We start from the raw sequence: 24,779 nt of genomic DNA on the forward strand, positions 1-24,779 counted from the left end.
ATTCCGACACGTTGCCGCCCGTCCCAATTCGGTTTCCCATTCCGACACGTTGCCACCCGTCCCAATTCGGTTTCCCATTCCCATTCCGACACGTTGCCACCCATCCCAATTCGGTTTCCCATTCCGACACGTTGCCACCCGTCCCAATTCGGTTTCCCATTCCCATTCCGACACGTTGCCACCCGTCCCAATTCGGTTTCCCAATCCGACACGTCGGCCACCCATCCCAATTCGGTTTCCCATTCCCATTCCGACACGTTGCCGCCCGTCCCAATTCGGTTTCCCATTCCGACACGTTGCCACCCGTCCCAATTCGGTTTCCCATTCCCATTCCGACACGCTGCCACCCGTCCCAATTCGGTTTCCCATTCCCATTCCGACACGTTGCCACCTGTCCCAATTCGGTTTCCCATTCCGACACGTTGCCACCCGTCCCAATTCGGTTTCCCATTCCCATTCCGACACGTTGCCACCCGTCCCAATTCGGTTTCCCATTCCGACACGTTGCCACCCGTCCCAATTCGGTTTCCCATTCCGACACGTTGCCACCCGTCCCAATTTGGTTTCCTATTCCGACACGTCGACCACCTATCCCAATTCGGTTTCCCATTCCCATTCCGACACGTTGCCCCCCGTCCCAATTCGGTTTCCCATTCTGACACGTTGCCACCCCTCACAATTCGGTTTCCCATTCCGACACGTTGCCACCCGTCCCAATTCGGTTTCCCATTCCGACACGTTGCCACCTGTCCCAATTCGGTTTCCCATTCCCATTCCGACATGTCAACCCACGGCCTCTTCTACTGCCATGGTGAGGCCACAGTCAGGTGACACCTCATATTGTGCCTGGGCCACAGCCGACAGGAGTCACGATGTGGATCCCATGCCTCCTGCGATTTGCACACGACCACTCACCGTAGCTCCTCACACTGCAGGTTGCGACTGTGCAGAATGCGCATCTGCTCACTGAGCTGACCCTCCGTCTCTGCCAGCTGCTCCCGGCAAATCTTCAGCTCCTGCTCCAAGAACTGGCAACAAGCAGAGAGAGGTTCAGAGATCTCCACAGACCACCCACCCCACCCGATTCTCCTCTGGCACCAGACAGATCCTGCAGACTTCATCTACACCCTCCCCAGCGCACAGCGACCCTTGCCTTCTGCCGTCGGGTTAAGCACCCACCCAGTGGGAGGTGAGAGGGTCTCCCACGTCAGGCCTCATCTATGAGATATGTGTTGGCACTGGAGAGGGTCCAGAGGAGGATCACAAGAATGATTCCAGGAATTAAAGGGTTAACTATGAGGAGCATTTGATGTCCCTGGGCCTGTACTTGTTGGTGTTCAAAAGAACGAGGGGGGGCTCTCATTGAAACCTACTGAATATTGAACAACATAGTTAGAGTGGATGTAGGGAGGACGTTTCCTGTAGTGAGAGAGTCCAGGACCACAGGGCACAGCCACAGAATGATCAGAGATGGGTGATGAATCTGTGGAATTTATTACCACAGACGGCTGTGGAGGCCAAGTCATTGGGTATATTTAAAGCAGGTTCTCGATTAGTCAGGGTGAGGCTGTCAAAGGTTACATAGAAAAGGGAGGAGAATGGGGTTGAGAGGGTTAATAAATCAGCCATGAGCAGACGATGGGCTGAATGGCACAATTCAGCTTCCATGGGATAATGGGAGGGACAATGATCGGAAGTGGAAGTGAAAGGAGGGCAATTCTCCCCCTATCCCTGGGGCGAAGCTGACCCCTTGATTGATGTCTCTGGCACCATGACCCGGCCCAGTCATTACTGCATTGGGATGTCCGGAGAGCGGACTCCACCAACTCACTGGACAGGACGCTGGGACACACTCCGAATTCGGAGCTGGAGGTATGATGAACGTGAACGGGGCAGGCTACACAAGTGCTCGGGGAGCAGCTGAGACGGAGGGGAGTCCAAGAAAGGACAGTGAGAATGGGATGAAACTGAACGCCAGCGTGAACGGTGCCGACTCCCGCTGTGAGAGGAGGAAAATGGGACCTGCGACTAGCAACCCCTTCCGTAAAATCCCAGAGCCACAGAAACTCCAAAGGACATCCCCGGGAGAGGGAGGAGCTCTCAAGATGGGCTCCACCTGGGGACAGCTTGAATGGCTGGCCCAGGTCAGAGGTCGCTGACGAGCCTGTGCCCCAGTGGGGGGTGATGGACAGGGGTCTCTGATGAGCTGGTTTATGCCCCAGTGGGGGTGATGGACAGGGGTGTCTGGTGAGCTGGTTTATGCCCCAGTGGGGGGTGATGGACAGGGGTCTCTGATGAGCTGGTTTATGCCCCAGTGGGGGTGATGGACAGGGGTGTCTGGTGAGCTGGTTTATGCCCCAGTGGGGGTGAGGGACAGGGGTCTCTGGTGAGCTGGTTTATGCCCCAGTGGGGGTGAGGGACAGGGGTCTCTGATGAGCTGGTTTATGCCCCAGTGGGGGTGAGGGACAGGGGTCTCTGATGAGCTGGTTTATGCCCCAGTGGGGGTGAGGGACAGGGGTCTCTGATGAGCTGGTTTATGCCCCAGTGGGGGTGAGGGACAGGGGTCTCTGATGAGCTGGTTTATGCCCCAGTGGGGGTGAGGGACAGGGGTCTCTGATGAGCTGGTTTATGCCCCTGTGGGGGTGAGGGACAGGGGTCTCTGGTGAGCTGGTTTATGCCCCAGTGGGGGTGATGGACAGTGGTCTCTGATGAGCTGGTTTATGCCCCAGTGGGGGTGAGGGACAGGGGTCTCTGGTGAGCTGGTTTATGCCCCAGTGGGGGTGATGGACAGGGGTCTCTGATGAGCTGGTTTATGCCCCAGTGGGGGTGAGGGACAGGGGTCTCTGGTGAGCTGGTTTATGCCCCAGTGGGGGTGAGGGACAGGGGTCTCTGATGAGCTGGTTTATGCCCCAGTGGGGGTGAGAGACAGGGGTCTCTGGTGAGCTGGTTTATGCCCCAGTGGGGGTGAGGGACAGGGGTCTCTGGTGAGCTGGTTTATGCCCCAGTGGGGGTGAGGGACAGGGGTCTCTGGTGAGCTGGTTTATGCCCCAGTGGGGGTGATGGACAGGGGTCTCTGATGAGCTGGTTTATGCCCCAGTGGGGGTGAGGGACAGGGGTCTCTGGTGAGCTGGTTTATGCCCCAGTGGGGGTGAGGGACAGGGGTCTCTGATGAGCTGGTTTATGCCCCAGTGGGGGTGAGAGACAGGGGTCTCTGGTGAGCTGGTTTATGCCCCAGTGGGGGTGAGGGACAGGGGTCTCTGGTGAGCTGGTTTATGCCCCAGTGGGGGTGAGGGACAGGGGTCTCTGGTGAGCTGGTTTATGCCCCAGTGGGGGTGATGGACAGGGGTCTCTGATGAGCTGGTTTATGCCCCAGTGGGGGTGAGGGACAGGGGTCTCTGGTGAGCTGGTTTATGCCCCAGTGGGGGTGAGGGACAGGGGTCTCTGATGAGCTGGTTTATGCCCCAGTGGGGGTGAGAGACAGGGGTCTCTGGTGAGCTGGTTTATGCCCCAGTGGGGGTGAGGGACAGGGGTCTCTGGTGAGCTGGTTTATGCCCCAGTGGGGGTGAGGGACAGGGGTCTCTGGTGAGCTGGTTTATGCCCCAGTGGGGGTGATGGACAGGGGTCTCTGATGAGCTGGTTTATGCCCCAGTGGGGGTGAGGGACAGGGGTCTCTGGTGAGCTGGTTTATGCCCCAGTGGGGGTGAGGGACAGGGGTCTCTGATGAGCTGGTTTATGCCCCAGTGGGGGTGAGAGACAGGGGTCTCTGGTGAGCTGGTTTATGCCCCAGTGGGGGTGAGGGACAGGGGTCTCTGGTGAGCTGGTTTATGCCCCAGTGGGGGTGAGGGACAGGGGTCTCTGGTGAGCTGGTTTATGCCCCAGTGGGGGTGATGGACAGGGGTCTCTGATGAGCTGGTTTATGCCCCAGTGGGAGTGATGGACAGGGGTGTCTGGTGAGCTGGTTTATGCCCCAGTGGGGATGAGGGACAGGGGTGTCTGGTGAGCTGGTTTATGCCCCAGTGGGGGTGAGGGACAGGGGTCTCTGGTGAGCTGGTTTATGCCCCAGTGGGGGTGAGGGACAGGGGTCTCTGATGAGCTGGTTTATGCCCCAGTGGGGGTGAGAGACAGGGGTCTCTGGTGAGCTGGTTTATGCCCCAGTGGGGGTGAGGGACAGGGGTCTCTGGTGAGCTGGTTTATGCCCCAGTGGGGGTGAGGGACAGGGGTCTCTGGTGAGCTGGTTTATGCCCCAGTGGGGGTGATGGACAGGGGTCTCTGATGAGCTGGTTTATGCCCCAGTGGGAGTGATGGACAGGGGTGTCTGGTGAGCTGGTTTATGCCCCAGTGGGGGTGAGGGACAGGGGTGTCTGGTGAGCTGGTTTATGCCCCAGTGGGGGTGAGGGACAGGGGTCTCTGGTGAGCTGGTTTATGCCCCCGTGGGGGTGATGGACAGAGGTCACTGATGAGCTGGTTTATGCCCCAGTGGGGGTGAGGGACAGAGGTCTCTGGTGAGCTGGTTTATGCCCCAGTGGGAGTGATGGACAGGGGTCTCTGGTGAGCTGGTTTATGCCCCAGTGGGGGTGAGGGACAGGGGTCTCTGGTGAGCTGGTTTATGCCCCAGTGGGGGTGATGGACAGGGGTCTCTGATGAGCTGGTTTATGCCCCAGTGGGAGTGATGGACAGGGGTGTCTGGTGAGCTGGTTTATGCCCCAGTGGGGGTGATGGACAGGGGTCTCTGATGAGCTGGTTTATGCCCCAGTGGGAGTGATGGACAGGGGTGTCTGGTGAGCTGGTTTATGCCCCAGTGGGGGTGAGGGACAGGGGTGTCTGGTGAGCTGGTTTATGCCCCAGTGGGGGTGAGGGACAGGGGTCTCTGGTGAGCTGGTTTATGCCCCAGTGGGGGTGATGGACAGAGGTCACTGATGAGCTGGTTTATGCCCCAGTGGGGGTGAGGGACAGAGGTCTCTGGTGAGCTGGTTTATGCCCCAGTGGGGGTGAGGGACAGGGGTCTCTGGTGAGCTGGTTTATGCCCCAGTGGGGGTGATGGACAGGGGTCTCTGATGAGCTGGTTTATGCCCAGTGGGAGTGATGGACAGGGGTGTCTGGTGAGCTGGTTTATGCCCCAGTGGGGGTGAGGGACAGGGGTGTCTGGTGAGCTGGTTTATGCCCCAGTGGGGGTGAGGGACAGAGGTGTCTGGTGAGCTGGTTTATGCCCCCGTGGGGGTGATGGACAGAGGTCACTGATGAGCTGGTTTATGCCCCAGTGGGGGGTGATGGACAGAGGTCACCGATGAGCTGGTTTATGCCCCAGTGGGGGGTGATGGACAGTGGTCTCTGGTGAGCTGGTTTATGCCCCAGTGGGGGTAATGGACAGTGGTCTCTGGTGAGCTGGTTTATGCCCCAGTGGGGGTGATGGACAGAGGTTGCTGATGAGTTCAAGTCGGTATCCTGTACCCCAGTAACAGGATGAAGTGAAGAGGGAAAGCAGGACAGATCAGCAGGATGGCATTAACGGATGAGCACCGTTTGCAGGGGCTCGCTAACACCATGAGAGGTTCAGACCCGTGACCCTCAGAAACACCTTTCCCCAAACACTCAGAATTAGAGCACGGCCCAGTTTTCAGAGCGCGACAGGAATTCAGAACACCGCCCAGGAGTGTGGCTCGTAAGTAGGCCAGGCTAAAACTGGCAGCAGCTCGTCCCGTGAGGAGGGAGGGGCACCAGCTCAGAACGACCTGGGCTGATTGGAAGCTTCAGCAGCCCCTGGTGGTGTGACTTTAATCAAGTGAAAAGTGCAATTTGGAACGAGACACTGGTGAAACAAGTCAATGAGATCAGGGGGAGGAGGGAAGGGTCTCATATGTGAGGATGGTGGGGGTGATACTTAGTGTGGGTATACAGGGAGGGTCTCATTGTCACACACCGCAGTACAGGCCAAGTCATCGAGTATTTATAAAGTGGCGGTTGATTCGCCAGGCTGTCAAAAGGTGATGGGGAGAAGGCAGGAGAACGGATAATAAATCAGCCATGATCAAATGGCAGAGCAGACATGATGGCTGAATGGCCTAATTCTGCTCCGATACATTATGGCCTCTCCACGGCCCGTGGTCACAATCTCATGCCGGGTTCCCAAGGCAACCGCCCAGCCATAAGAACCCTTCCTGACACCACGCATGAGGCAGAGAGACAAGGATCTCCGCCCATCAAGCCAGCTGGAGACTTCTGCTCGAAGCGGCAGTGGGACACATTGACAGAGCTTCAGCAAGAAACTGGACAGGGAGGGAGACACAGGGCCCTGCTAGCACAGACCAGAGGGGCAAACAGCCTCCTTCTGTACTGGGGAGACTGTTTTCCATAAGAATTAGGCCACTCAACCCATCAAGTCTGTTCCACCATTCGATCATGACTGGTTTTAGTTCAGATTTAATTGTCATTCAATCATACATGAATACCCAGAGTAAAGCCAAACAAATCAGTCCTAACAGTCACACACAACACAAAGCACAGTTAAGATAGCTGTAAAATACAGTCACACACAGGAAGTACAGTCCAAGTCCCCAACTCCGAGTGTCTGCAGCTCGATCTCTGCCAAGCAAACACTGGGGGCAGCTCAGACTCCAGCATGGATGCCTCAGCACACAGCCTCTGGCACCCTGATGGGGCACAGCAGCTCGATGCCCCGGCTCTCCTGGGCGGCTGCGAACAGGCCACCCGTGGCTTGTGGCCTCATCCTTGCCTTGACGCTCCCCCCACCACCCGCCAATAAACCAGTGAATCAGCATTCCACGTTATCCATGTCAGCAAAGACAATCGTTCACGGTTAAACAGCACACCACCAACTCCTCCCTGACACTGGCAGCAGGATCCAGCTTCACCTCAGTTATTTTACTAACCCTGTCCACCCCATTCTCCTGTAACCTTCACTCAGCAAGAAGCTATCAACCTCTGCTTTAAATTACCCAATGACTCGTTGTCCGCAGCCGACTGTGAAGGATAGCTCCTTCAGAAAAAGCTCATCTCACACTCAGCTCAGGTCATCACACAGTGCATTGGGGTAAAACAGTAACGAAGTGTAACAGTTGCAGAGAAAGGGCAGTGCAGGCAGAGAGCAAGGAGCAAGGCCCTAACGAAGTAGACTGAGGTCAAGAGTCCATCTTATGGTACTAGGGGACTGTTCAATAGACTGATAACAGCGGGGTAAAATCTGGCCTTGAACTGTGCTTTCAGGCATTTGTATCTTCTGCCTGAAAGGAGAGGGGAAGTGAGAGAATGTGCGGGATGGGAAGGGTCTTTGATTACACTGGGTGCTTTACCGAGGCAGTGAGAAGTACAGACGTGGAGGGGAGTTTGGTTTCTGTGTCCGTAACTCTCTGCAGTTCCTTGCGGTCACAGACAGAGAGCTATGGTGTATCCGGACAGGGTGCTTTCACTGGAAATTAGTAAGGGTCGACAGGACATGCTGAATTTCTTTTGGCTCCTGAGGAAGTAGAGGAATTGGTGAGGTTTCTTGGCCATAATGTCTACATGGTTAGACCAGGACAGGCCGTTGGTGATGCTGTCGAGGAAGGAGTGGGAGATGTGGGTCTGCTCCTTCCCTGTGGCAATCTCTAACCGTAGACACGGACCCCGTAGCCCGGTTACCTCGCAGTTGTCCGAGATCAGGGCGGCCTGTGCCCGGACGTCAGACAGGTCCTGCAGCTCCTCGTTCCTCGACTGCAGTGACTGGGTCAGGCTGAGGATGCGGGCCCGTGACTCCGTCAGTGCTCCCTCCGCACACTCCTTCTCCCTCCTCAGACTGGGCGCCGGTACGAAGCAGCAGAGAAATCAGACATGGAGAGAGAACATTTGACTGTCACACCTGCTCACCATTCCATACCACCGTGCTGAGCCCTGCCAGACTCACCTTCTTCAAAATGCTGGAGGAACTCGGGCAGGCAGCGTCCGTGGAGAGGAATAAAGGGCTGACGTTTCTGGTCAGGACCCTTCCCATCACAATGAAGTGTCTTGGCCTGAAACATCAGCTCTTCAATCCTCCCCACATATGCTGCCTGATCTGCCGAGTTCCTCCAGCATTTTGTGAGAGCTGCCCCGGATTTCCAGCATCTGCAGAATCTCGTGTTTTGGACTCAACACCTCTTCTGTTCCATAACAGGCAAAACAGAATTAGGCCATTCAGCCCATCAAGACTGCTCTGCCATCCCATCACAACTAATTACCCCTCTCATCCCCATTTTTCTGCCTTCTCCCTGTAACCTTTCACGTCCTTGTTAATCAAAAACCAATTGTCATCTGTGTTAAATATACCTAATGGCTACTTGTCCTCCACAGCCGTCTGTGGCAATGAATTGCACAGATTCACCACCCTCTGGCTAAAGAAATTCCTCCTCATCTCTGTTCTAAATGGACAGCCCTCAATTCTGATGCTGTGCCGTCTGGTCCAAGACTCCCCACTATTGGAAACATCTGCACTTCTCGGCCTTTCAATACTCAGTAGGTTTCAGTGAGTTCCCCCTCATTCTTCAAAGCTCCAGAGCCATCAAATGCTTCTCTTTCATTATTCCCATAAATCTCCTCTGAAGCCTCTCAAAAGCCAGCAGACCCTGTCTCAGATATGTGGCCCAGAACAGCTCACAATACTTCAAATGCTGTCTTCATGACGTTACCATCAGGAGCCTCAGGACTCACACCACCAGGTTCAGGAACAGTTATTAACCCTCAACCACCACGTTCAGGAACAGTTATTACCCCTCAACCACCACATTCTGGAACAGTTATTATCCCTCAACCACCAGGTTCAGGAACAGTTATTATCCCTCAACCACCACGTTCAGGAACAGTTATTATCCCTCAACCACCAGACTCTTGAACCTGGGGATAACCACTTGCCCCATCACTGAACTGTTCCCACAACGTCTGGACTCAACTTTCAAGGATTCTCACTTCATGTTCTCAATACTTGTTTCTTTGTAGTTACACTTTTGTTGCCTTTTGCGCTTTTTTTGTCTGTGTTGGTTAAGTCATTGAGTGCAGGACTCACTCAGGTGACAGCTGGTCAGTAACCCACCTCTCCACAAACCTCCATTCCTCATTTGTCAAACACCCTTTATCAGGGCCTCCTGCACACCGGCTGCTTGATGCAAATGTCTAATCAGACAATCATGAGGCAGCAACCCCCAGGCTCAGCAAATTTTTGCCAGTCTGCCCCAGATTTACCAGCAGAGAGACCCCGGCAGTGGAACATATCCTGAAGTAACTCCAGGGTTGCACTGGAAGTAGGAAGCATGCTTACCTCTGCACAGTTTCCTGCAGGGAGTCAATCTCCTTGTTCCGTTCCTCAGAGGCCTGCAACCTACAGAGGGGCAGGAAACAGACCAAAGGGTAGAAAATGCAGAATGTACGGTCACAGTGTGAGGGAGTGGGGTCCGGAAAGACAGGGCACAGTCATGGGGGAGGGGACGGTGGGAAGATCAGGGAGCACAGTCACAGGTGGCAGGAAGGTCAGAGGATGCAGTTACAGGGGGACAGGAAGGTCAGGACACACAGTTACGGGGGGGGGACAGGAAGGTCAGGACACAGTTACGGGGGGGGGGGGACAGGAAGGTCAGGACACAGTTACGGGGGGACAGGAAGGTCAGGACACAGTTACGGGGGGGGACAGGAAGGTCAGGACACAGTTACGGGGGGGGGACAAGAAGGTCAGGACACAGTTACGGGGGGGACACAGGAAGGTCAGGACACACAGTTACTGGGGGGAGACAAGAGGATTAGGATACACAGGTACGGGGGGAGGAGTCAGGAAGATCGGGATACACAGGTACGGGGGGAGGAGTCAGGAAGATCGGGTTACACAGGTACGGGGGGAGGAGTCAGGAAGATCGGGATACACAGGTACAAGAAACGTTCACTGAAACACTTCCTTTACCACGTTGCCATTGCAGACTCACCTCTCCTGCCTCTCAGCTAGAGTGGCCTCTGAGAGTTTGAGAGCAGCCTCTGCCGTTGCCAGCTCCACAAAGTAGCAGCTGTTTTCCTTCATCAGCCTGTCCCGGTCCTGCTCCACTTCCACCAGCTCCTTGGTCAGAGCAGCCAGGCCTGGGAAAGGAAGCAAAGGGTTAACCAGGGCCACCATCGACACAGACCGAGACTCCGGTCAGGCACTGTACACATTGCAGATGTAAAGACTGGCTTTATCCGTCACACGTGAACATACAAGAAAAGCATCGTCTGCCTCAGCAACCAACAGCCAGAGGGCAGCCCGCAAGTCTGACTGCACTTGTGGCCCCGACACAGCATGCCCACATCTTACAGATCCTAACAGCAGCTTTGAGAGGAAACACACGTGATAATAGGGAAAATGTACAAATCCTTACAGACTGCTGTGGGAATTGAACCCCGATCATGATTGCTGGTGTTGTGCATCGTTGTGCTAACCACTCATCACACTACAAGAAAGGCACAGCTGCCCAGGAGACTGTGCTCAGACTCACCGGGCCTGGGATGGAAGATGGAAGCTAGAGACTGGACTGGAGTCACTTCCATTGAAGCAGGAGACTGTGGGGTAATTCGTCCCTATGACAGGCTGGGATAGTCAATGGCAAACAGCCACTTCTCTAAGTGGAGGGTCGAATGCCCAGGGGTAGAGGCACAGGGAAGGGTTACAGGAAAATAGAGAGGGGAGGGGTGGCCTGAAAGGGAACCCCATCACAGTGAGCACCTGTACAACCTGCAGAGTCATACAGCCAGAGCGAGACAGCAGGAACCTCTCCCTGCCGTCAATAACTTCTTCCACTTGGTCTGTAGCTATAACCCTTTTTTTTTAAGCAACTAAATTTTATTTACACAACAAATACACAAAATAGAAACATTCAGTATGTACAAGAGTAAATAAATTCAAATCCAATTAAACTATGATTACTACTGTCTATAAAACAGTCAATACTGAGAGGCCCACTGCTCATGGAAATTCCCCACTGTGTCCACTGTGACCACATGCTCCCTCTCCAAGGACAGCCGGGCACGAACATATCCTCGGGAGAGGGGCAGACAGTGGGCCTGGCAAAGCCCTCAACTGTCTGTTCTGAACGGCCATCTTGTCCAGACCCAGGAGCAAGCCCTGAGGAGATCCTCCTCACGACCCGCCCCCACCCAAACCGGGCCCGTATAGGAGGATCGCGGGGCTGAAGTGATCCAGAACCCGAGCAGCCCCTTCAGACACTCAAACAGGGGCTGCAACCTCTCACACCGGCCTCAGAACGGACAGGGGGACGGGTGTCAGTGAACCTGCTGTCCGGGACTGCCCAGTGCCACACCTTCCACCCCAGGTCCCCAGTGTACGGGGACGGGCCCCTGTGTACAGATACTTCCACTGGGGGCCCCCTCCGCTGCCAGATGGTAACACGGACGGTCAAGGTGAGTCCAGTTGGCAGACGACGGCAAGGATGAAAGTTGTGCAGTTGCAGCTCATGCAAGAATCGCTTTGAATCGTCACGGAACGGCACGGTGGGCATCCCCATGAGACGGCTCACGCTATGCAGGACCCTCTCCCGTGAGGTATTCTGAGGCCTGCGTCTGAGGAGCATTTCTGGCTGACCAGGTGTTAGTGCAGGTAGGAGCCCTCTAGTTCCCTGAGCCCCCTCCTCACCCAAGACCCACCATAATAGGATTGGGACCAGTCCGCCAGCAGCCAGAGCACCCTGCCTAGAAGAGACAAGTCCTCATACCCTCAACGGCTCTTGGTAGAAGTGAGGCAGTTCCCTCAGAGTGGTGTGGCTGGTGCAGGTGGGGTCCCTGGCAGAGAAAGTGTGTCTCCAGTGTGTGCCAGCTCGGAGGGCGGTCACTGTACGGGTATCTCTGCAGGGTCCTGAGGCGGAGAGCCGCCAGCTGGGTGCGGACACACACCAATGACTGACCACCCTCCGCGATCAGAATACTCAGGACCACAGAGAGACCCAATGCCTCCTGTTGCCCCAGAAGTCCACCTTCTGGATCCTGGATACAAACACTGTGGACAGGACTAAAGTAATCAGCTGATTGGTCACTTATGCCCTCCCCGTACGAGATCACACAAAAGAGGCCGAACAGTGTACCAGCCGGGCAGAGATCTTTGTCTCCAATTCCTGCCAGTTCACTGGCCAGGTCTCCTCCGTCGAGCTCAGGTAGACCCCCAAGTAGAGGAGGTGTGTGGTGCTCCACACAAACGGCCTCAATCCCTCTGGTAGGGAGTCCACCTGCCACTGACCCACCAGGAGGCCCGAGCCCTTCTCCCGTTGACCCTTGCAGAGGATGCAGCTGAGAAAACCCGCTGGCATTCTCACTCCCACTGCAAGTCAACGGGGTCGGTGACCATGAGGAGGATGCTGTCAGTGTAAGCCGACAGGACAACCTCCGTGTCCGGTTCACGCAGAACCAAACCCGTTAACTTCCCGCAGAGTAGGCACAGGAATGGCTCCATGCAAACAGAGTTCAGCTGTCCTGACATTGAGCACCCCTGGCACACTCCCCTCCCAAAGCACAAGAGCGCCGTCAGGGACCCGTCGACCTTAACTAGGCACCCTGCAGCGGGGTACAGCAGGGGTGGACGTCTGACACGACGATGCCCCGACCTTAACTAGGCACCCTGCAGCGGGGTACAGCAGGGGTGGACGTCTGACACGACGATGCCCCGACCTTAACTAGGCACCCTGCAGCGGGGTACAGCAGGGGTGGACGTCTGACACGACGATGCCCCGACCTTAACTAGGCACCCTGCAGCGGGGTACAGCAGGGGTGGACGTCTGACACGACGATGCCCTCACAGACTCCAACAGCATCTGCCATGGCTTTTACAGGGGCATTCCTACCGAATGCAGGATGCTGTACAGCTCGAATGGGCGGAACTCCCAACCCCGCAGCCCCTGCATACGACTTCAGCACAGACATCTCAGAGCTGCACCGTGCCATGAATTCAAAAGCTCAATGTTACCGCTGGGATGTTACACCATTACGCCCAGTGCAGCCCCAGCAAACAGTCCAAAAAGGAAGAGTTCGGATGTGGGGTGGAATGGAGTGGACAGGCAGGGAAGTCTGTGAGTGAAGCCCTCAGTGCTGTCCCGGGGCCGTCTGCTGAAGCCGTCTCCCGGGGCCAGTCTGTTGTCCCCTTGGTCACTCCAAAGTCCCAAGTCCTCTTCAGCAGTCGCCCTGAGCTAGGCACTCCGAACGGAAAGGGTTATCCACTGTTACAAACGGAATAAATCTGTCCCCACTCCTGGCGAAGTTAGACTCTGCACTTCAACAAAACAAATCCTTCCAGCAAGGACACCGTCTCAGTCCGCTGCCCAGGTGATAGTCCACACTCCCAAAGTCTCCAAAACCATTCTTTGGCAGCTTTTCAACTTTAGGAGAGAGAACTCCAAACGTGTGAGCCTCTCTCAGTACCTCCCCTCAATAACACCCCTCCCTCGGTACCATCCTCCCTCAATACCATTGTGTGACTCTCCCTCAGTACCACCCCTCTCAGTGTGACCCCCCCCTCAGTATCACCCCTCCCACAGTGCAACCCTCCCTCGGTACCACCTCCCACAGTGACCCTCCCTCAGTACCACCTCCTCCCACCGTGTGACCCTCCCACAGTGACCCTCCCTCAGTACCGCCCCTCCCACCGTGTGACCCTCCCTCAGTACCACCTCCCAGTGTGACCCTCCCTCAGTACCACCCCTCCCACAGTGTGACCCTCCCTCAGTACCGCCCCTCCCACAGTGACCCTCCCTCAGTACCATCCCTCCCACAGTGTGACCCTCCCTCAGTCTCACCCCTCCCACAGTGTGACCCTCCCTCGGTACCGCCCCTCCCACAGTGTGACCCTCCCTCAGTACCACCCATCCCACAGTGTGACCCTCCCTCAATACCACCACTCTCAGAGTGACACCCCCCCTCGGTATCACCCCTCCCACAGTGCAACCCTCCCTCAGTACCAACCCCGCACAGTTTGACTCTCCCTCAGTACCACCCCTCCCAGTGTGACCCCCCCTCGGTATCACCCCTCCCCCAGTGTGACCCTCCCTCAGTACCACCCCTCCCACAGTGTGACCCTCCCTCGGTACCACCCCTCCCACAGTGTGACCCTCCCTCAGTCCCACCCCCCCACAGTGTGACCCTCCCTCGGTACCACCCCTCCCACAGCGTGACCCTCCCTCGGTACCACCCCCGCACAGTGTGACCCTCCCTCAGTACCACCTCCCACAGTGCGACCCTCCCTCAGTACCACCCCCACAGTGTGACCCTCCCTCAGTACCACCCCCCCACAGTGTGACCCTCCCTCAGTACCACCTCCCACAGTGTGACCCTCCCTCAGTACCACCCCCCCACAGTGTGACCCTCCCTCAGTACCACCCCCGCACAGTGTGACCCTCCCTCAGTACCACCCCCGCAGTGTGACCCTCCCTCAGTACCACCCCTCCCACAGTGTGACCCTCCCTCAGTACCACCCCTCCCAGTGTGACCCTCCCTCAGTACCACCCCCGCACAGTGTGACCCTCCCTCAGTACCACCCCTCCCAGTGTGACCCTCCCTCAGTACCACCCCCCCACAGTGTGACCCTCCCTCAGTACCACCCCCCCACAGTGTGACCCTCCCTCAGTACCACCCCCGCACAGTGTGACTCTCCCTCAGTACCACCCCCGCACAGTGTGACCCTCCCTCAGTACCACCCCCGCACAGTGTGACCCTCCCTCAGTACCACCCCTCCCACAGTGTGACCCTCCCTCAGTACCGCCCCTCCCACAGTGACCCTCCCTCAGTACCATCCCTCCCACAGTGTGACCCTCCCTCAGTCTCACCCCTCCCACAGTGTGACCCTCCCTCGGTACCGCCCCTCCCACAGTGTGACCCTCCCTCGGTACCACCCCTCCCACAGTGTGACCCTCCCTCAGTACCACCCCCGCACAGTGTGACCCTCCCTCAGTACCACCCCTCCCACAGTGTGACCCTCCCACAGTGACCCTCCCTCAGTACCATCCCTCCCACAGTGTGACCCTCCCTCAGTCTCACCCCTCCCACAGTGTGACCCTCCCTTGGTACCGCCCCTCCCACAGTGTGACCCTCCCTCGGTACCACCCCTCCCACAGTGTGACCCTCCCTCAGTACCACCCCTCTCAGAGTGACCCCCCCCTCGGTATCACCCCTCCCACAGTGCAACCCTCCCTCAGTACCACCCCCCCACAGTTTGACTCTCCCTCAGTACCACCCCTCCCAGTGTGACCCCCCCTCGGTATCACCCCTCCCCCAGTGTGACCCTCCCTCAGTACCACCCCTCCCACAGTGTGACCCTCCCTCGGTACCACCCCTCCCACAGTGTGACCCTCCCTCAGTCCCACCCCCCCACAGTGTGACCCTCCCTCAGTACCACCCCTTCCACAGTGTGACCCTCCCTCAGTACCACCCCTCCCACAGCGTGACCCTCCCTCGGTACCACCCCCGCACAGTGTGACCCTCCCTCAGTACCACCTCCCACAGTGTGACCCTCCCTCAGTACCACCCCCCACAGTGTGACCCTCCCTCAGTACCACCCCCCCCACAGTGTGACCCTCCCTCAGTACCACCTCCCACAGTGTGACCCTCCCTCAGTACCACCCCCCCACAGTGTGACCCTCCCTCAGTACCACCCCCGCACAGTGTGACTCTCCCTCAGTACCTCCCCCGCACAGTGTGACCCTCCCTCAGTACCACCCCCCCCACAGTGTGACCCTCCCTCAGTACCATCCCCGCACAGTGTGACCCTCCCTCAGTACCACCCCTCCCACAGTGTGACCCTCCCTCAGTACCACCCCTCTCAGAGTGACCCCCCCCTCGGTATCACCCCTCCCACAGTGCAACCCTCCCTCAGTACCACCCCCGCACAGTGCAACCCTCCCTCAGTACCACCCCCGCACAGTGTGACCCTCCCTCAGTACCACCCCCGCACAGTGTGACCCTCCCTCGGTACCACCCCTCCCACAGTGTGACCCTCCCTCAGTACCACCCCCGCACAGTGTGACCCTCCCTCAGTACCACCCCTCTCAGAGTGACCCCCCCCTCGGTATCACCCCTCCCACAGTGCAACCCTCCCTCAGTACCGCCCCCGCACAGTGTGACCCTCCCTCAGTACCACCCCCGCACAGTGTGACCCTCCCTCAGTACCACCCCCGCACAGTTTGACTCTCCCTCAGTACCACCCCTCCCAGTGTGACCCCCCCTCGGTATCACCCCTCCCCCAGTGTGACCCTCCCTCAGTACCACCCCTCCCACAGTGTGACCCTCCCTCAGTCCCACCCCCCCACAGCGTGACCCTCCCTCAGTACCACCCCTCCCAGTGTGACCCTCCCTCAGTACCACCCCTCCCACAGTGTGACCCTCCCTCAGTACCACCCCTCCCACAGTGACCCTCTCTCAGTACCACCCCTCCCACGGCGTGACCCTCCCTCGGTACCACCCCCGCACAGTGTGACCCTCCCTCAGCACCACCCCTCCCACAGTGTGACCCTCCCTCGGTACCACCCCTCCCACAGTGTGACCCTCCCTCAGTACCACCCCTCTCAGAGTGTGACCCTCCCTCGGTACCACCCCTCCCACAGTGTGACCCTCCCTCAGTACCACCCCTCTCACAGTGTGACCCTCCCTCAGTACCACCCCTCCCACAGTGTGACCCTCCCTCAGCACCACCCCTCCCACAGTGTGACCCTCCCTCAGTACCACCCCTCCCACAGTGTGACCCTCCCTCGGTACCACCCCTCTCACAGTGTGACCCTCCCTCAGTACCACCCCTCCCACAGTGTGACCCTCCCTCAGCACCACCCCTCCCACAGTGTGACCCTCCCTCGGTACCACCCCCGCACAGTGTGACCCTCCCTCAGCACCACCCCTCCCACAGTGTGACCCTCCCTCAGTACCACCCCCGCACAGTGTGACCCTCCCTCAGTCCCACCCCTCCCAGTGTGACCCCCTCCATACCACCTCCCAGTGTGACCCTCCCTCAGTACCACCCCTCCCAGTGTGACCCCCTCCATACCACCTCCCAGTGTGACCCTCCCTCGATAACGTGGGCCCTCCTTGGTACCTACCAGAATTGAGCTGCTGTTTCTCGGCAGTGAGCTGCTTCACCGTGCCCACCGCCTCACGCAGCCTTCCCTTGGAATTCTCCAATTCCTGGTGCATCTGGGACAAAGGAAATGTCCAGTTTAATCGGAGGCAAGGCTGGCATCCCAACCCAGGAAGAAGTTGCCAGCGGACCCACTGAAGACTCCTGTTAGTTTTTGATGAGGAAGTGCAGTGATGGGTTAGCACATGACACGGAGGTTGGTGGAGTTGTGGGTGGTGTAGGACATTGTAGATTACAACAGCACAACAGAGCTGGGATGAGAAGAGGCAGTTCAATCTGGAAATGTGTGAAGCGGTGCAGACTGCAGGGTTGTTAATGTGGAGCAACGGGAATCTCGAGCTTCATGTCCATGGATCCCTGAGCTGCAGCACAGCTTGACAGGCTGTTTGGGAAAGTGAATGGTGTGTCGGCTTTCGTTATTTGGGGGACTGAGTTCAAGAGCTGCAGGTAACATTGCAGCTCTATAAAACCCTGGCTGGACCACACTGGGATATTGTGCTCAGTTCTGGTTGTCTCATTATACGAAGGATGTGGAAGCTTTAAAGAGGGTGTGGAGGAGATTGACCAGGATGCTGCCTGTATTAGAGAGGGTGCAGAGGAGATTGACCAGGATGCTGCCTGGATTAGAGAGGGTGCAGAGGAGATTGACCAGGATGCTGCCTGGATTAGAGAGGGTGCAGAGGAGATTGACCAGGATGCTGCCTGGATCAGAGAGGGTACAGAGGAGATTGACCAGGATGCTGCCTGGATTAGAGAGGGTGCAGAGGAGATTGACCAGGATGCTGCCTGGATTAGAGAGGGTGCAGAGGAGATTGACCAGGATGCTGCCTGGATCAGAGAGGGTACAGAGGAGATTGACCAGGATGCTGCCTGGATTAGAGAGGGTGCAGAGGAGATTGACCAGGATGCTGCCTGGATTAGAGAGGGTGCAGAGGAGATTGACCGGGATGCTGCCTGGATTAGAGAGGGTGCAGAGGAGATTGACCAGGATGCTGCCTGGATTAGAGAGGGTGCAGAGGAGATTGACCGGGATGCTGCCTGGATTAGAGAGGGTGCAGAGGAGATTGACCAGGATGCTGCCTGGATTAGAGAGGGTGCAGAGGAGATTGACCAGGATGCTGCCTGGATTAGAGAGGGTGCAGAGGAGATTGACCAGGATGCTGCCTGGATTAGAGAGGGTGCAGAGGAGATTGACCAGGATGCCGCCTGGATCAGAGAGGGTGCAGAGGAGATTCACCAGGATGCTGCCTGGATTAGAGAGGGTGCAGAGGAGATTTACCAGATTGCTGCCTGGATTAGAGAGGGTGCAGAGGAGATTCACCGGGATGCTGCCTGGATTAGAGAGGGTGCAGAGGAGATTCACCGGGATGCGGCCTGGATTAGAGATGGTGTCTTGTCAGGATAAGATGAACGAGCTGGGGCTTCTCTCTCTGGAGCGGAGGATGGGAAGTGACTTGACAGAGGTGTACAAGTTGGTTCACAAGTCAAAGTGCATTATTATTATGTATGTAGTCCACAACCCTGAGATCTGTCTTTCCACAGACAGTCTGCAAACCAGAGCCAGCCCATTCAAAGAAAATCAAACCCCTTACCGAAGATGAAAGGGTATAAATTGAGCAGAGACCCTGAGACTTTGCCCAGGTCAGAAACGGTTAACTCAAGGGGACAATTTTAATGAGATTGGAGGGAAGAATAGGGTAAGATGTCAGAGTGGGGTTTTTATACACGCGGAGAGAGTGGGTGCGTGGAACACGATGCGAGGTTGGTTTTCGCATGTCGCACCAGACAGTCAGCCGTTCTCATCTGGCGCAGTGTCAGGACTGATCTCCTTTCGGATTAACAGGTCACAGTATGAATGTTCCTGACTCGACCCTTGTGTTTCTCACGAGGCCGAGTGGCTGGCTCGACATTCAACCCAGCACGGATGGATAGTGTGCTTGGGGCTGGCCCGACGTGGATTTGAAATCAGGAATCCGGCACTGGTGCCATTGTGCCACCTGCGGCCAGACTCTTAGATTGGAAGATGGATGGTAGAAAACTGGAGGGTTACGTGGGAAGGAAGGGTTGGATTGTTCACAATGATACATTTCACCAACATTTCTGTCTGGATATTCCTGAGACAAACAGAGCTAATCTCATCTGGAACACAGGGACGGGGAAGGGGACTGGGAATGCAGTCTGTGTCACGTTGCAACACTCAGATCTGCAGGAACGTCGGTAAAATAGGAATGGGGGAAGAGATTATTGATTAATCCCTCAGTTATTGATCCAAGAAGCAGATAATTGTTCCAGAGCCGCTGGTGAATGGATACTGTCGGCCATCTGTCTCACATGCAATGCTGGATGGACTCAGCAGGTCAGGCAGCGTCCACACCGACTGCTTATTCATTGCTGACCTGCTGAGTTCCTGCAGCATTTAGCGTGTGCTGCTCTGGATTTCCAGCCTCGTGTTTATGAGTGCTGCTACCCTTGCTGGGGAACTGGGAACGTCTTCTCTGCTCTGGGGGCTGACACAGGGCTTGCTGAGGGAGGCTGGGAAGGTTGCAGGAACTGGGAGCTGTGAGAGACAGGCAAGGAGCCACTTACATTCACCCTCCTCCACTCGGCCTCTGCCGCTTGGCTCTTCATGGCTGCAGCCTCCTCCCGGGCCTCGCTGGTTGCCTGGGCCATGGCTCCGAGCGTCCTGGTACTCTCGCGGGCCAGCTGCCTGGCATCCTGCAGCTGTGACGACAGAACACAGTCAGTTAGCTCGGGGCTCAGAGTTCACTCCAGCATTGTTCTCCCTGTGACCGTGGGGGTTTGTTCCTCATTCCAAACTCGCACGGTTCATCAGTTACGTGGGAGGGCATGGTCACAGGTTGGAGGTAGATCACTACCTGCAGGGTGACACGGGAACGTGTTACTCGTTACAAAGCCAGCTTGAAGAGCGGCTCGATTCCCAACACGGCCTGTAAGGAGTTTGTACGTTCTCCCCGTGACTGCTTGGGCTTTCTCCGGGTATTCCGGTTTCCTCTCGCAGCCCAGGGGCGTCCGGATTTGGCTCAGTAAGCTGTGCGGATACGTGTGAGGTTCAGGCCGTCCCCAGCGCATCCCCGGACTGTGCTGTGCTGGTATTCCCACTCGCAGGGCCGCCAGACGCTCGGGCACCATGACCAGACGCAGGAGCAACGACGAGGCAGCACAGCTGGCAATGGGGGAGGGGCAAGCAGCCGCAGGGTAGAGTGGGGGCAGGCACCTCCTCCCTGCCCGTCACCTGCTGCATCGTGGTGCCCCAGGGGAGAGGAGAGCCATCTCACAGGGAGCCCAGTGCTGTTGGGAAGATATCCCCAGACACATGTCCCAGTCGGGGGGGAGGGCTCTGGTCTCCATTCCCTCACCTGCTCCATCATCCGCTCTCGTTCCCTCTGCATCTCCTCACAAGCAGAGTCAGCGGCTGAAAGGCTGTCCTCCACTTCCTTCTGCAGCGAATTCTGCAAGGGAATCAACAGAGTCCACTCAATCACCCAGACACTGCCCAGACCCCCTCCCAGACCCAGGCCCACTCAATCACCCAGACACTGCCCAGGCCCCCTCCCAGACCCACTCAATCACCCAGACACTGCCCAGGCTCCCTCCCAGACCCACTCAATCATCCAGACACTGCCCAGGCCCCCTCCCAGACCCAGACCCACTCAATCATCCAGACACTGCCCAGGCCCCCTCCCAGACCCACTCAATCACCCAGACACTGCCCAGGCCCCCTCCCAGACCCAGACCCACTCAATCACCCAGACACTGCCCAGGCCCCCTCCCAGACCCACTCAATCACCCAGACACTGCCCAGGCCCCCTCCCAGACCCAGACCCACTCAATCACCCAGACACTGCCCAGACCCCCTCCCAGACCCACTCAATCATCCAGACACTGCCCAGGCCCCCTCCCAGACCCACTCAATCACCCAGACACTGCCCAGACCCCCTCCCAGACCCACTCAATCACCCAGACACTGCCCAGGCCCCCTCCCAGACCCACTCAATCACCCAGACACTGCCCAGGCCCCCTCCCAGACCCACTCAATCACCCAGACACTGCCCAGGCCCCCTCCCAGACCCACTCAATCATCCAGACACTGCCCAGGCCCCCTCCCAGACCCACTCAATCACCCAGACACTGCCCAGGCCCCCTCCCAGACCCACTCAATCATCCAGACACTGCCCAGGCCCCCTCCCAGACCCACTCAATCATCCAGACACTGCCCAGGCCCCCTCCCAGACCCACTCAACCCAGACACTGCCCAGACCCCCTCCCAGACCCACTCAATCATCCAGACACTGCCCAGACCCCCTCCCAGACCCACTCAATCACCCAGACACTGCCCAGGCCCCCTCCCAGACCCACTCAATCACCCAGACACTGCCCAGGCCCCCTCCCAGACCCACTCAATCACCCAGACACTGCCCAGGCCCCCTCCCAGACCCACTCAATCACCCAGACACTGCCCAGGCCCCCTCCCAGACCCACTCAATCATCCAGACACTGCCCAGGCCCCCTCCCAGACCCACTCAATCATCCAGACACTGCCCAGGCCCCCTCCCAGACCCACTCAATCACCCAGACACTGCCCAGGCCCCCCCCAGACCCAGACCCACTCAATCACCCAGACACTGCCCAGGCCCCCTCCCAGACCCACTCAATCACCCAGACACTGCCCAGGCCCCCTCCCAGACCCACTCAAACATCCAGACACTGCCCAGGCCCCCTCCCAGACCCACTCAATCACCCAGACACTGCCCAGGCCCCCTCCCAGACCCACTCAATCACCCAGACACTGCCCAGACCCCCTCCCAGACCCACTCAATCACCCAGACACTGCCCAGACCCCCTCCCAGACCCACTCAATCACCCAGACACTGCCCAGGCCCCCTCCCAGACCCACTCAATCACCCAGACACTGCCCAGACCCCCTCCCAGACCCACTCAATCACCCAGACACTGCCCAGACCCCCTCCCAGACCCACTCAATCACCCAGACACTGCCCAGGCCCCCTCCCAGACCCAGACCCACTCAATCACCCAGACACTGCCCAGGCCCCCTCCCAGACCCACTCAATCATCCAGACACTGTCCAGGCCCCCTCCCAGACCCACTCAATCATCCAGACACAGCCCAGACCCCCTCCCAGACCCACTCAATCACCCAGACACTGTCCAGGCCCCCTCCCAGACCCACTCAATCACCCAGACACTGCCCAGACCCCCTCCCAGACCCACTCAATCACACAGACACTGCCCAGACCCCCTCCCAGACCCACTCAATCACCCAGACACTGCCCAGACCCCCTCCCAGACCCACTCAATCACCCAGACACTGCCCAGACCCCCTCCCAGACCCACTCAATCACCCAGACACTGCCCAGACCCCCTCCCAGACCCACTCAATCACCCAGACACTGCCCAGACCCCCTCCCAGACCCACTCAATCACCCAGACACTGCCCAGACCCCCTCCCAGACCCACTCAATCACCCAGACACTGCCCAGGCCCCCTCCCAGACCCAGACCCACTCAATCACCCAGACACTGCCCAGGCCCCCTCCCAGACCCAGACCCACTCAATCACCCAGACACTGCCCAGGCCCCCTCCCAGACCCACTCAATCATCCAGACACTGCCCAGGCCCCCTCCCAGACCCACTCAATCATCCAGACACTGCCCAGACCCCCTCCCAGACCCACTCAATCACCCAGACACTGCCCAGACCCCCTCCCAGACCCACTCAATCACCCAGACACTGCCCAGACCCCCTCCCAGACCCACACAATCACCCAGACACAGCCCAGACCCCCTCCCAGACCCACTCAATCACCCAGACACTCCCCAGGCCCCCTCCCAGACCCAGACCCACTCAATCACCCTGACACTGCCCAGGCCCCCTCCCAGACCCACTCAATCATCCAGACACTGCCCAGGCCCCCTCCCAGACCCACTCAATCATCCAGACACTGCCCAGGCCCCCTCCCAGACCCACTCAATCATCCAGACACTGCCCAGGCCCCCTCCCAGACCCACTCAATCACCCAGACACTGCCCAGGCCCCCTCCCAGACCCAGACCCACTCAATCACCCAGACACTGCCCAGGCCCCCTCCCAGACCCACTCAATCACCCAGACACTGCCCAGGCCCCCTCCCAGACCCACTCAATCATCCAGACACTGCACAGGCCCCCTCCCAGACCCACTCAATCACCCAGACACTGCCCAGGCCCCCTCCCAGACCCACTCAATCACCCAGACACTGCCCAGGCCCCCTCCCAGACCCAGACCCACTCAATCACCCAGACACTGCCCAGGCCCCCTCCCAGACCCACTCAATCATCCAGACACTGTCCAGGCCCCCTCCCAGACCCACTCAATCATCCAGACACTGCCCAGACCCCCTCCCAGACCCACTCAATCACCCAGACACTGCCCAGGCCCCCTCCCAGACCCAGACCCACTCAATCACCCAGACACTGCCCAGGCCCCCTCCCAGACCCACTCAATCATCCAGACACTGTCCAGGCCCCCTCCCAGACCCACTCAATCATCCAGACACTGCCCAGACCCCCTCCCAGACCCACTCAATCACCCAGACACTGTCCAGGCCCCCTCCCAGACCCACTCAATCACCCAGACACTGCCCAGACCCCCTCCCAGACCCACTCAATCACCCAGACACTGCCCAGACCCCCTCCCAGACCCACTCAATCACCCAGACACTGCCCAGACCCCCTCCCAGACCCACTCAATCACCCAGACACTGCCCAGACCCCCTCCCAGACCCACTCAATCACCCAGACACTGCCCAGACCCCCTCCCAGACCCACTCAATCACCCAGACACTGCCCAGACCCCCTCCCAGACCCACTCAATCACCCAGACACTGCCCAGACCCCCTCCCAGACCCACTCAATCACCCAGACACTGCCCAGGCCCCCTCCCAGACCCAGACCCACTCAATCACCCAGACACTGCCCAGGCCCCCTCCCAGACCCAGACCCACTCAATCACCCAGACACTGCCCAGGCCCCCTCCCAGACCCACTCAATCATCCAGACACTGCCCAGGCCCCCTCCCAGACCCACTCAATCATCCAGACACTGCCCAGACCCCCTCCCAGACCCACTCAATCACCCAGACACTGCCCAGACCCCCTCCCAGACCCACTCAATCACCCAGACACTGCCCAGACCCCCTCCCAGACCCACTCAATCACCCAGACACTGCCCAGACCCCCTCCCAGACCCACTCAATCACCCAGACACTCCCCAGGCCCCCTCCCAGACCCAGACCCACTCAATCACCCAGACACTGCCCAGGCCCCCTCCCAGACCCACTCAATCATCCAGACACTGCCCAGGCCCCCTCCCAGACCCACTCAATCATCCAGACACTGCCCAGGCCCCCTCCCAGACCCACTCAATCATCCAGACACTGCCCAGGCCCCCTCCCAGACCCACTCAATCACCCAGACACTGCCCAGGCCCCCTCCCAGACCCAGACCCACTCAATCACCCAGACACTGCCCAGGCCCCCTCCCAGACCCACTCAATCACCCAGACACTGCCCAGGCCCCCTCCCAGACCCACTCAATCATCCAGACACTGCACAGGCCCCCTCCCAGACCCACTCAATCACCCAGACACTGCCCAGGCCCCC

At 58.2% G+C, this 24,779-nt stretch overlaps 1 protein-coding gene across 5 annotated transcripts in view; it reads right to left on the bottom strand.

The window, feature by feature from the left end:
* The window catches only part of spag5 (sperm associated antigen 5), an 89,067-nt gene that overhangs the window by 33,191 nt on the left and 31,097 nt on the right, over positions 1 to 24,779 (bottom strand). For all 5 annotated transcript variants that reach the window (XM_059973722.1, XM_059973725.1, XM_059973724.1 and 2 more), the window contains 7 exons: positions 20,482 to 20,574; positions 19,691 to 19,825; positions 17,067 to 17,160; positions 9,939 to 10,086; positions 9,284 to 9,343; positions 7,636 to 7,789; positions 916 to 1,028 (listed from right to left, as the gene is read on the bottom strand). In XM_059973722.1, coding sequence (XP_059829705.1) covers positions 916 to 1,028; positions 7,636 to 7,789; positions 9,284 to 9,343; positions 9,939 to 10,086; positions 17,067 to 17,160; positions 19,691 to 19,825; positions 20,482 to 20,574 — 797 coding nt within the window. The remainder of the gene's footprint in view (positions 1 to 915; positions 1,029 to 7,635; positions 7,790 to 9,283; positions 9,344 to 9,938; positions 10,087 to 17,066; positions 17,161 to 19,690; positions 19,826 to 20,481; positions 20,575 to 24,779) is intronic.

The sequence above is a fragment of the Hypanus sabinus genome, chromosome 6, assembly GCF_030144855.1.
Source record: "Hypanus sabinus isolate sHypSab1 chromosome 6, sHypSab1.hap1, whole genome shotgun sequence".
Lineage (NCBI taxonomy): Eukaryota > Metazoa > Chordata > Chondrichthyes > Myliobatiformes > Dasyatidae > Hypanus > Hypanus sabinus.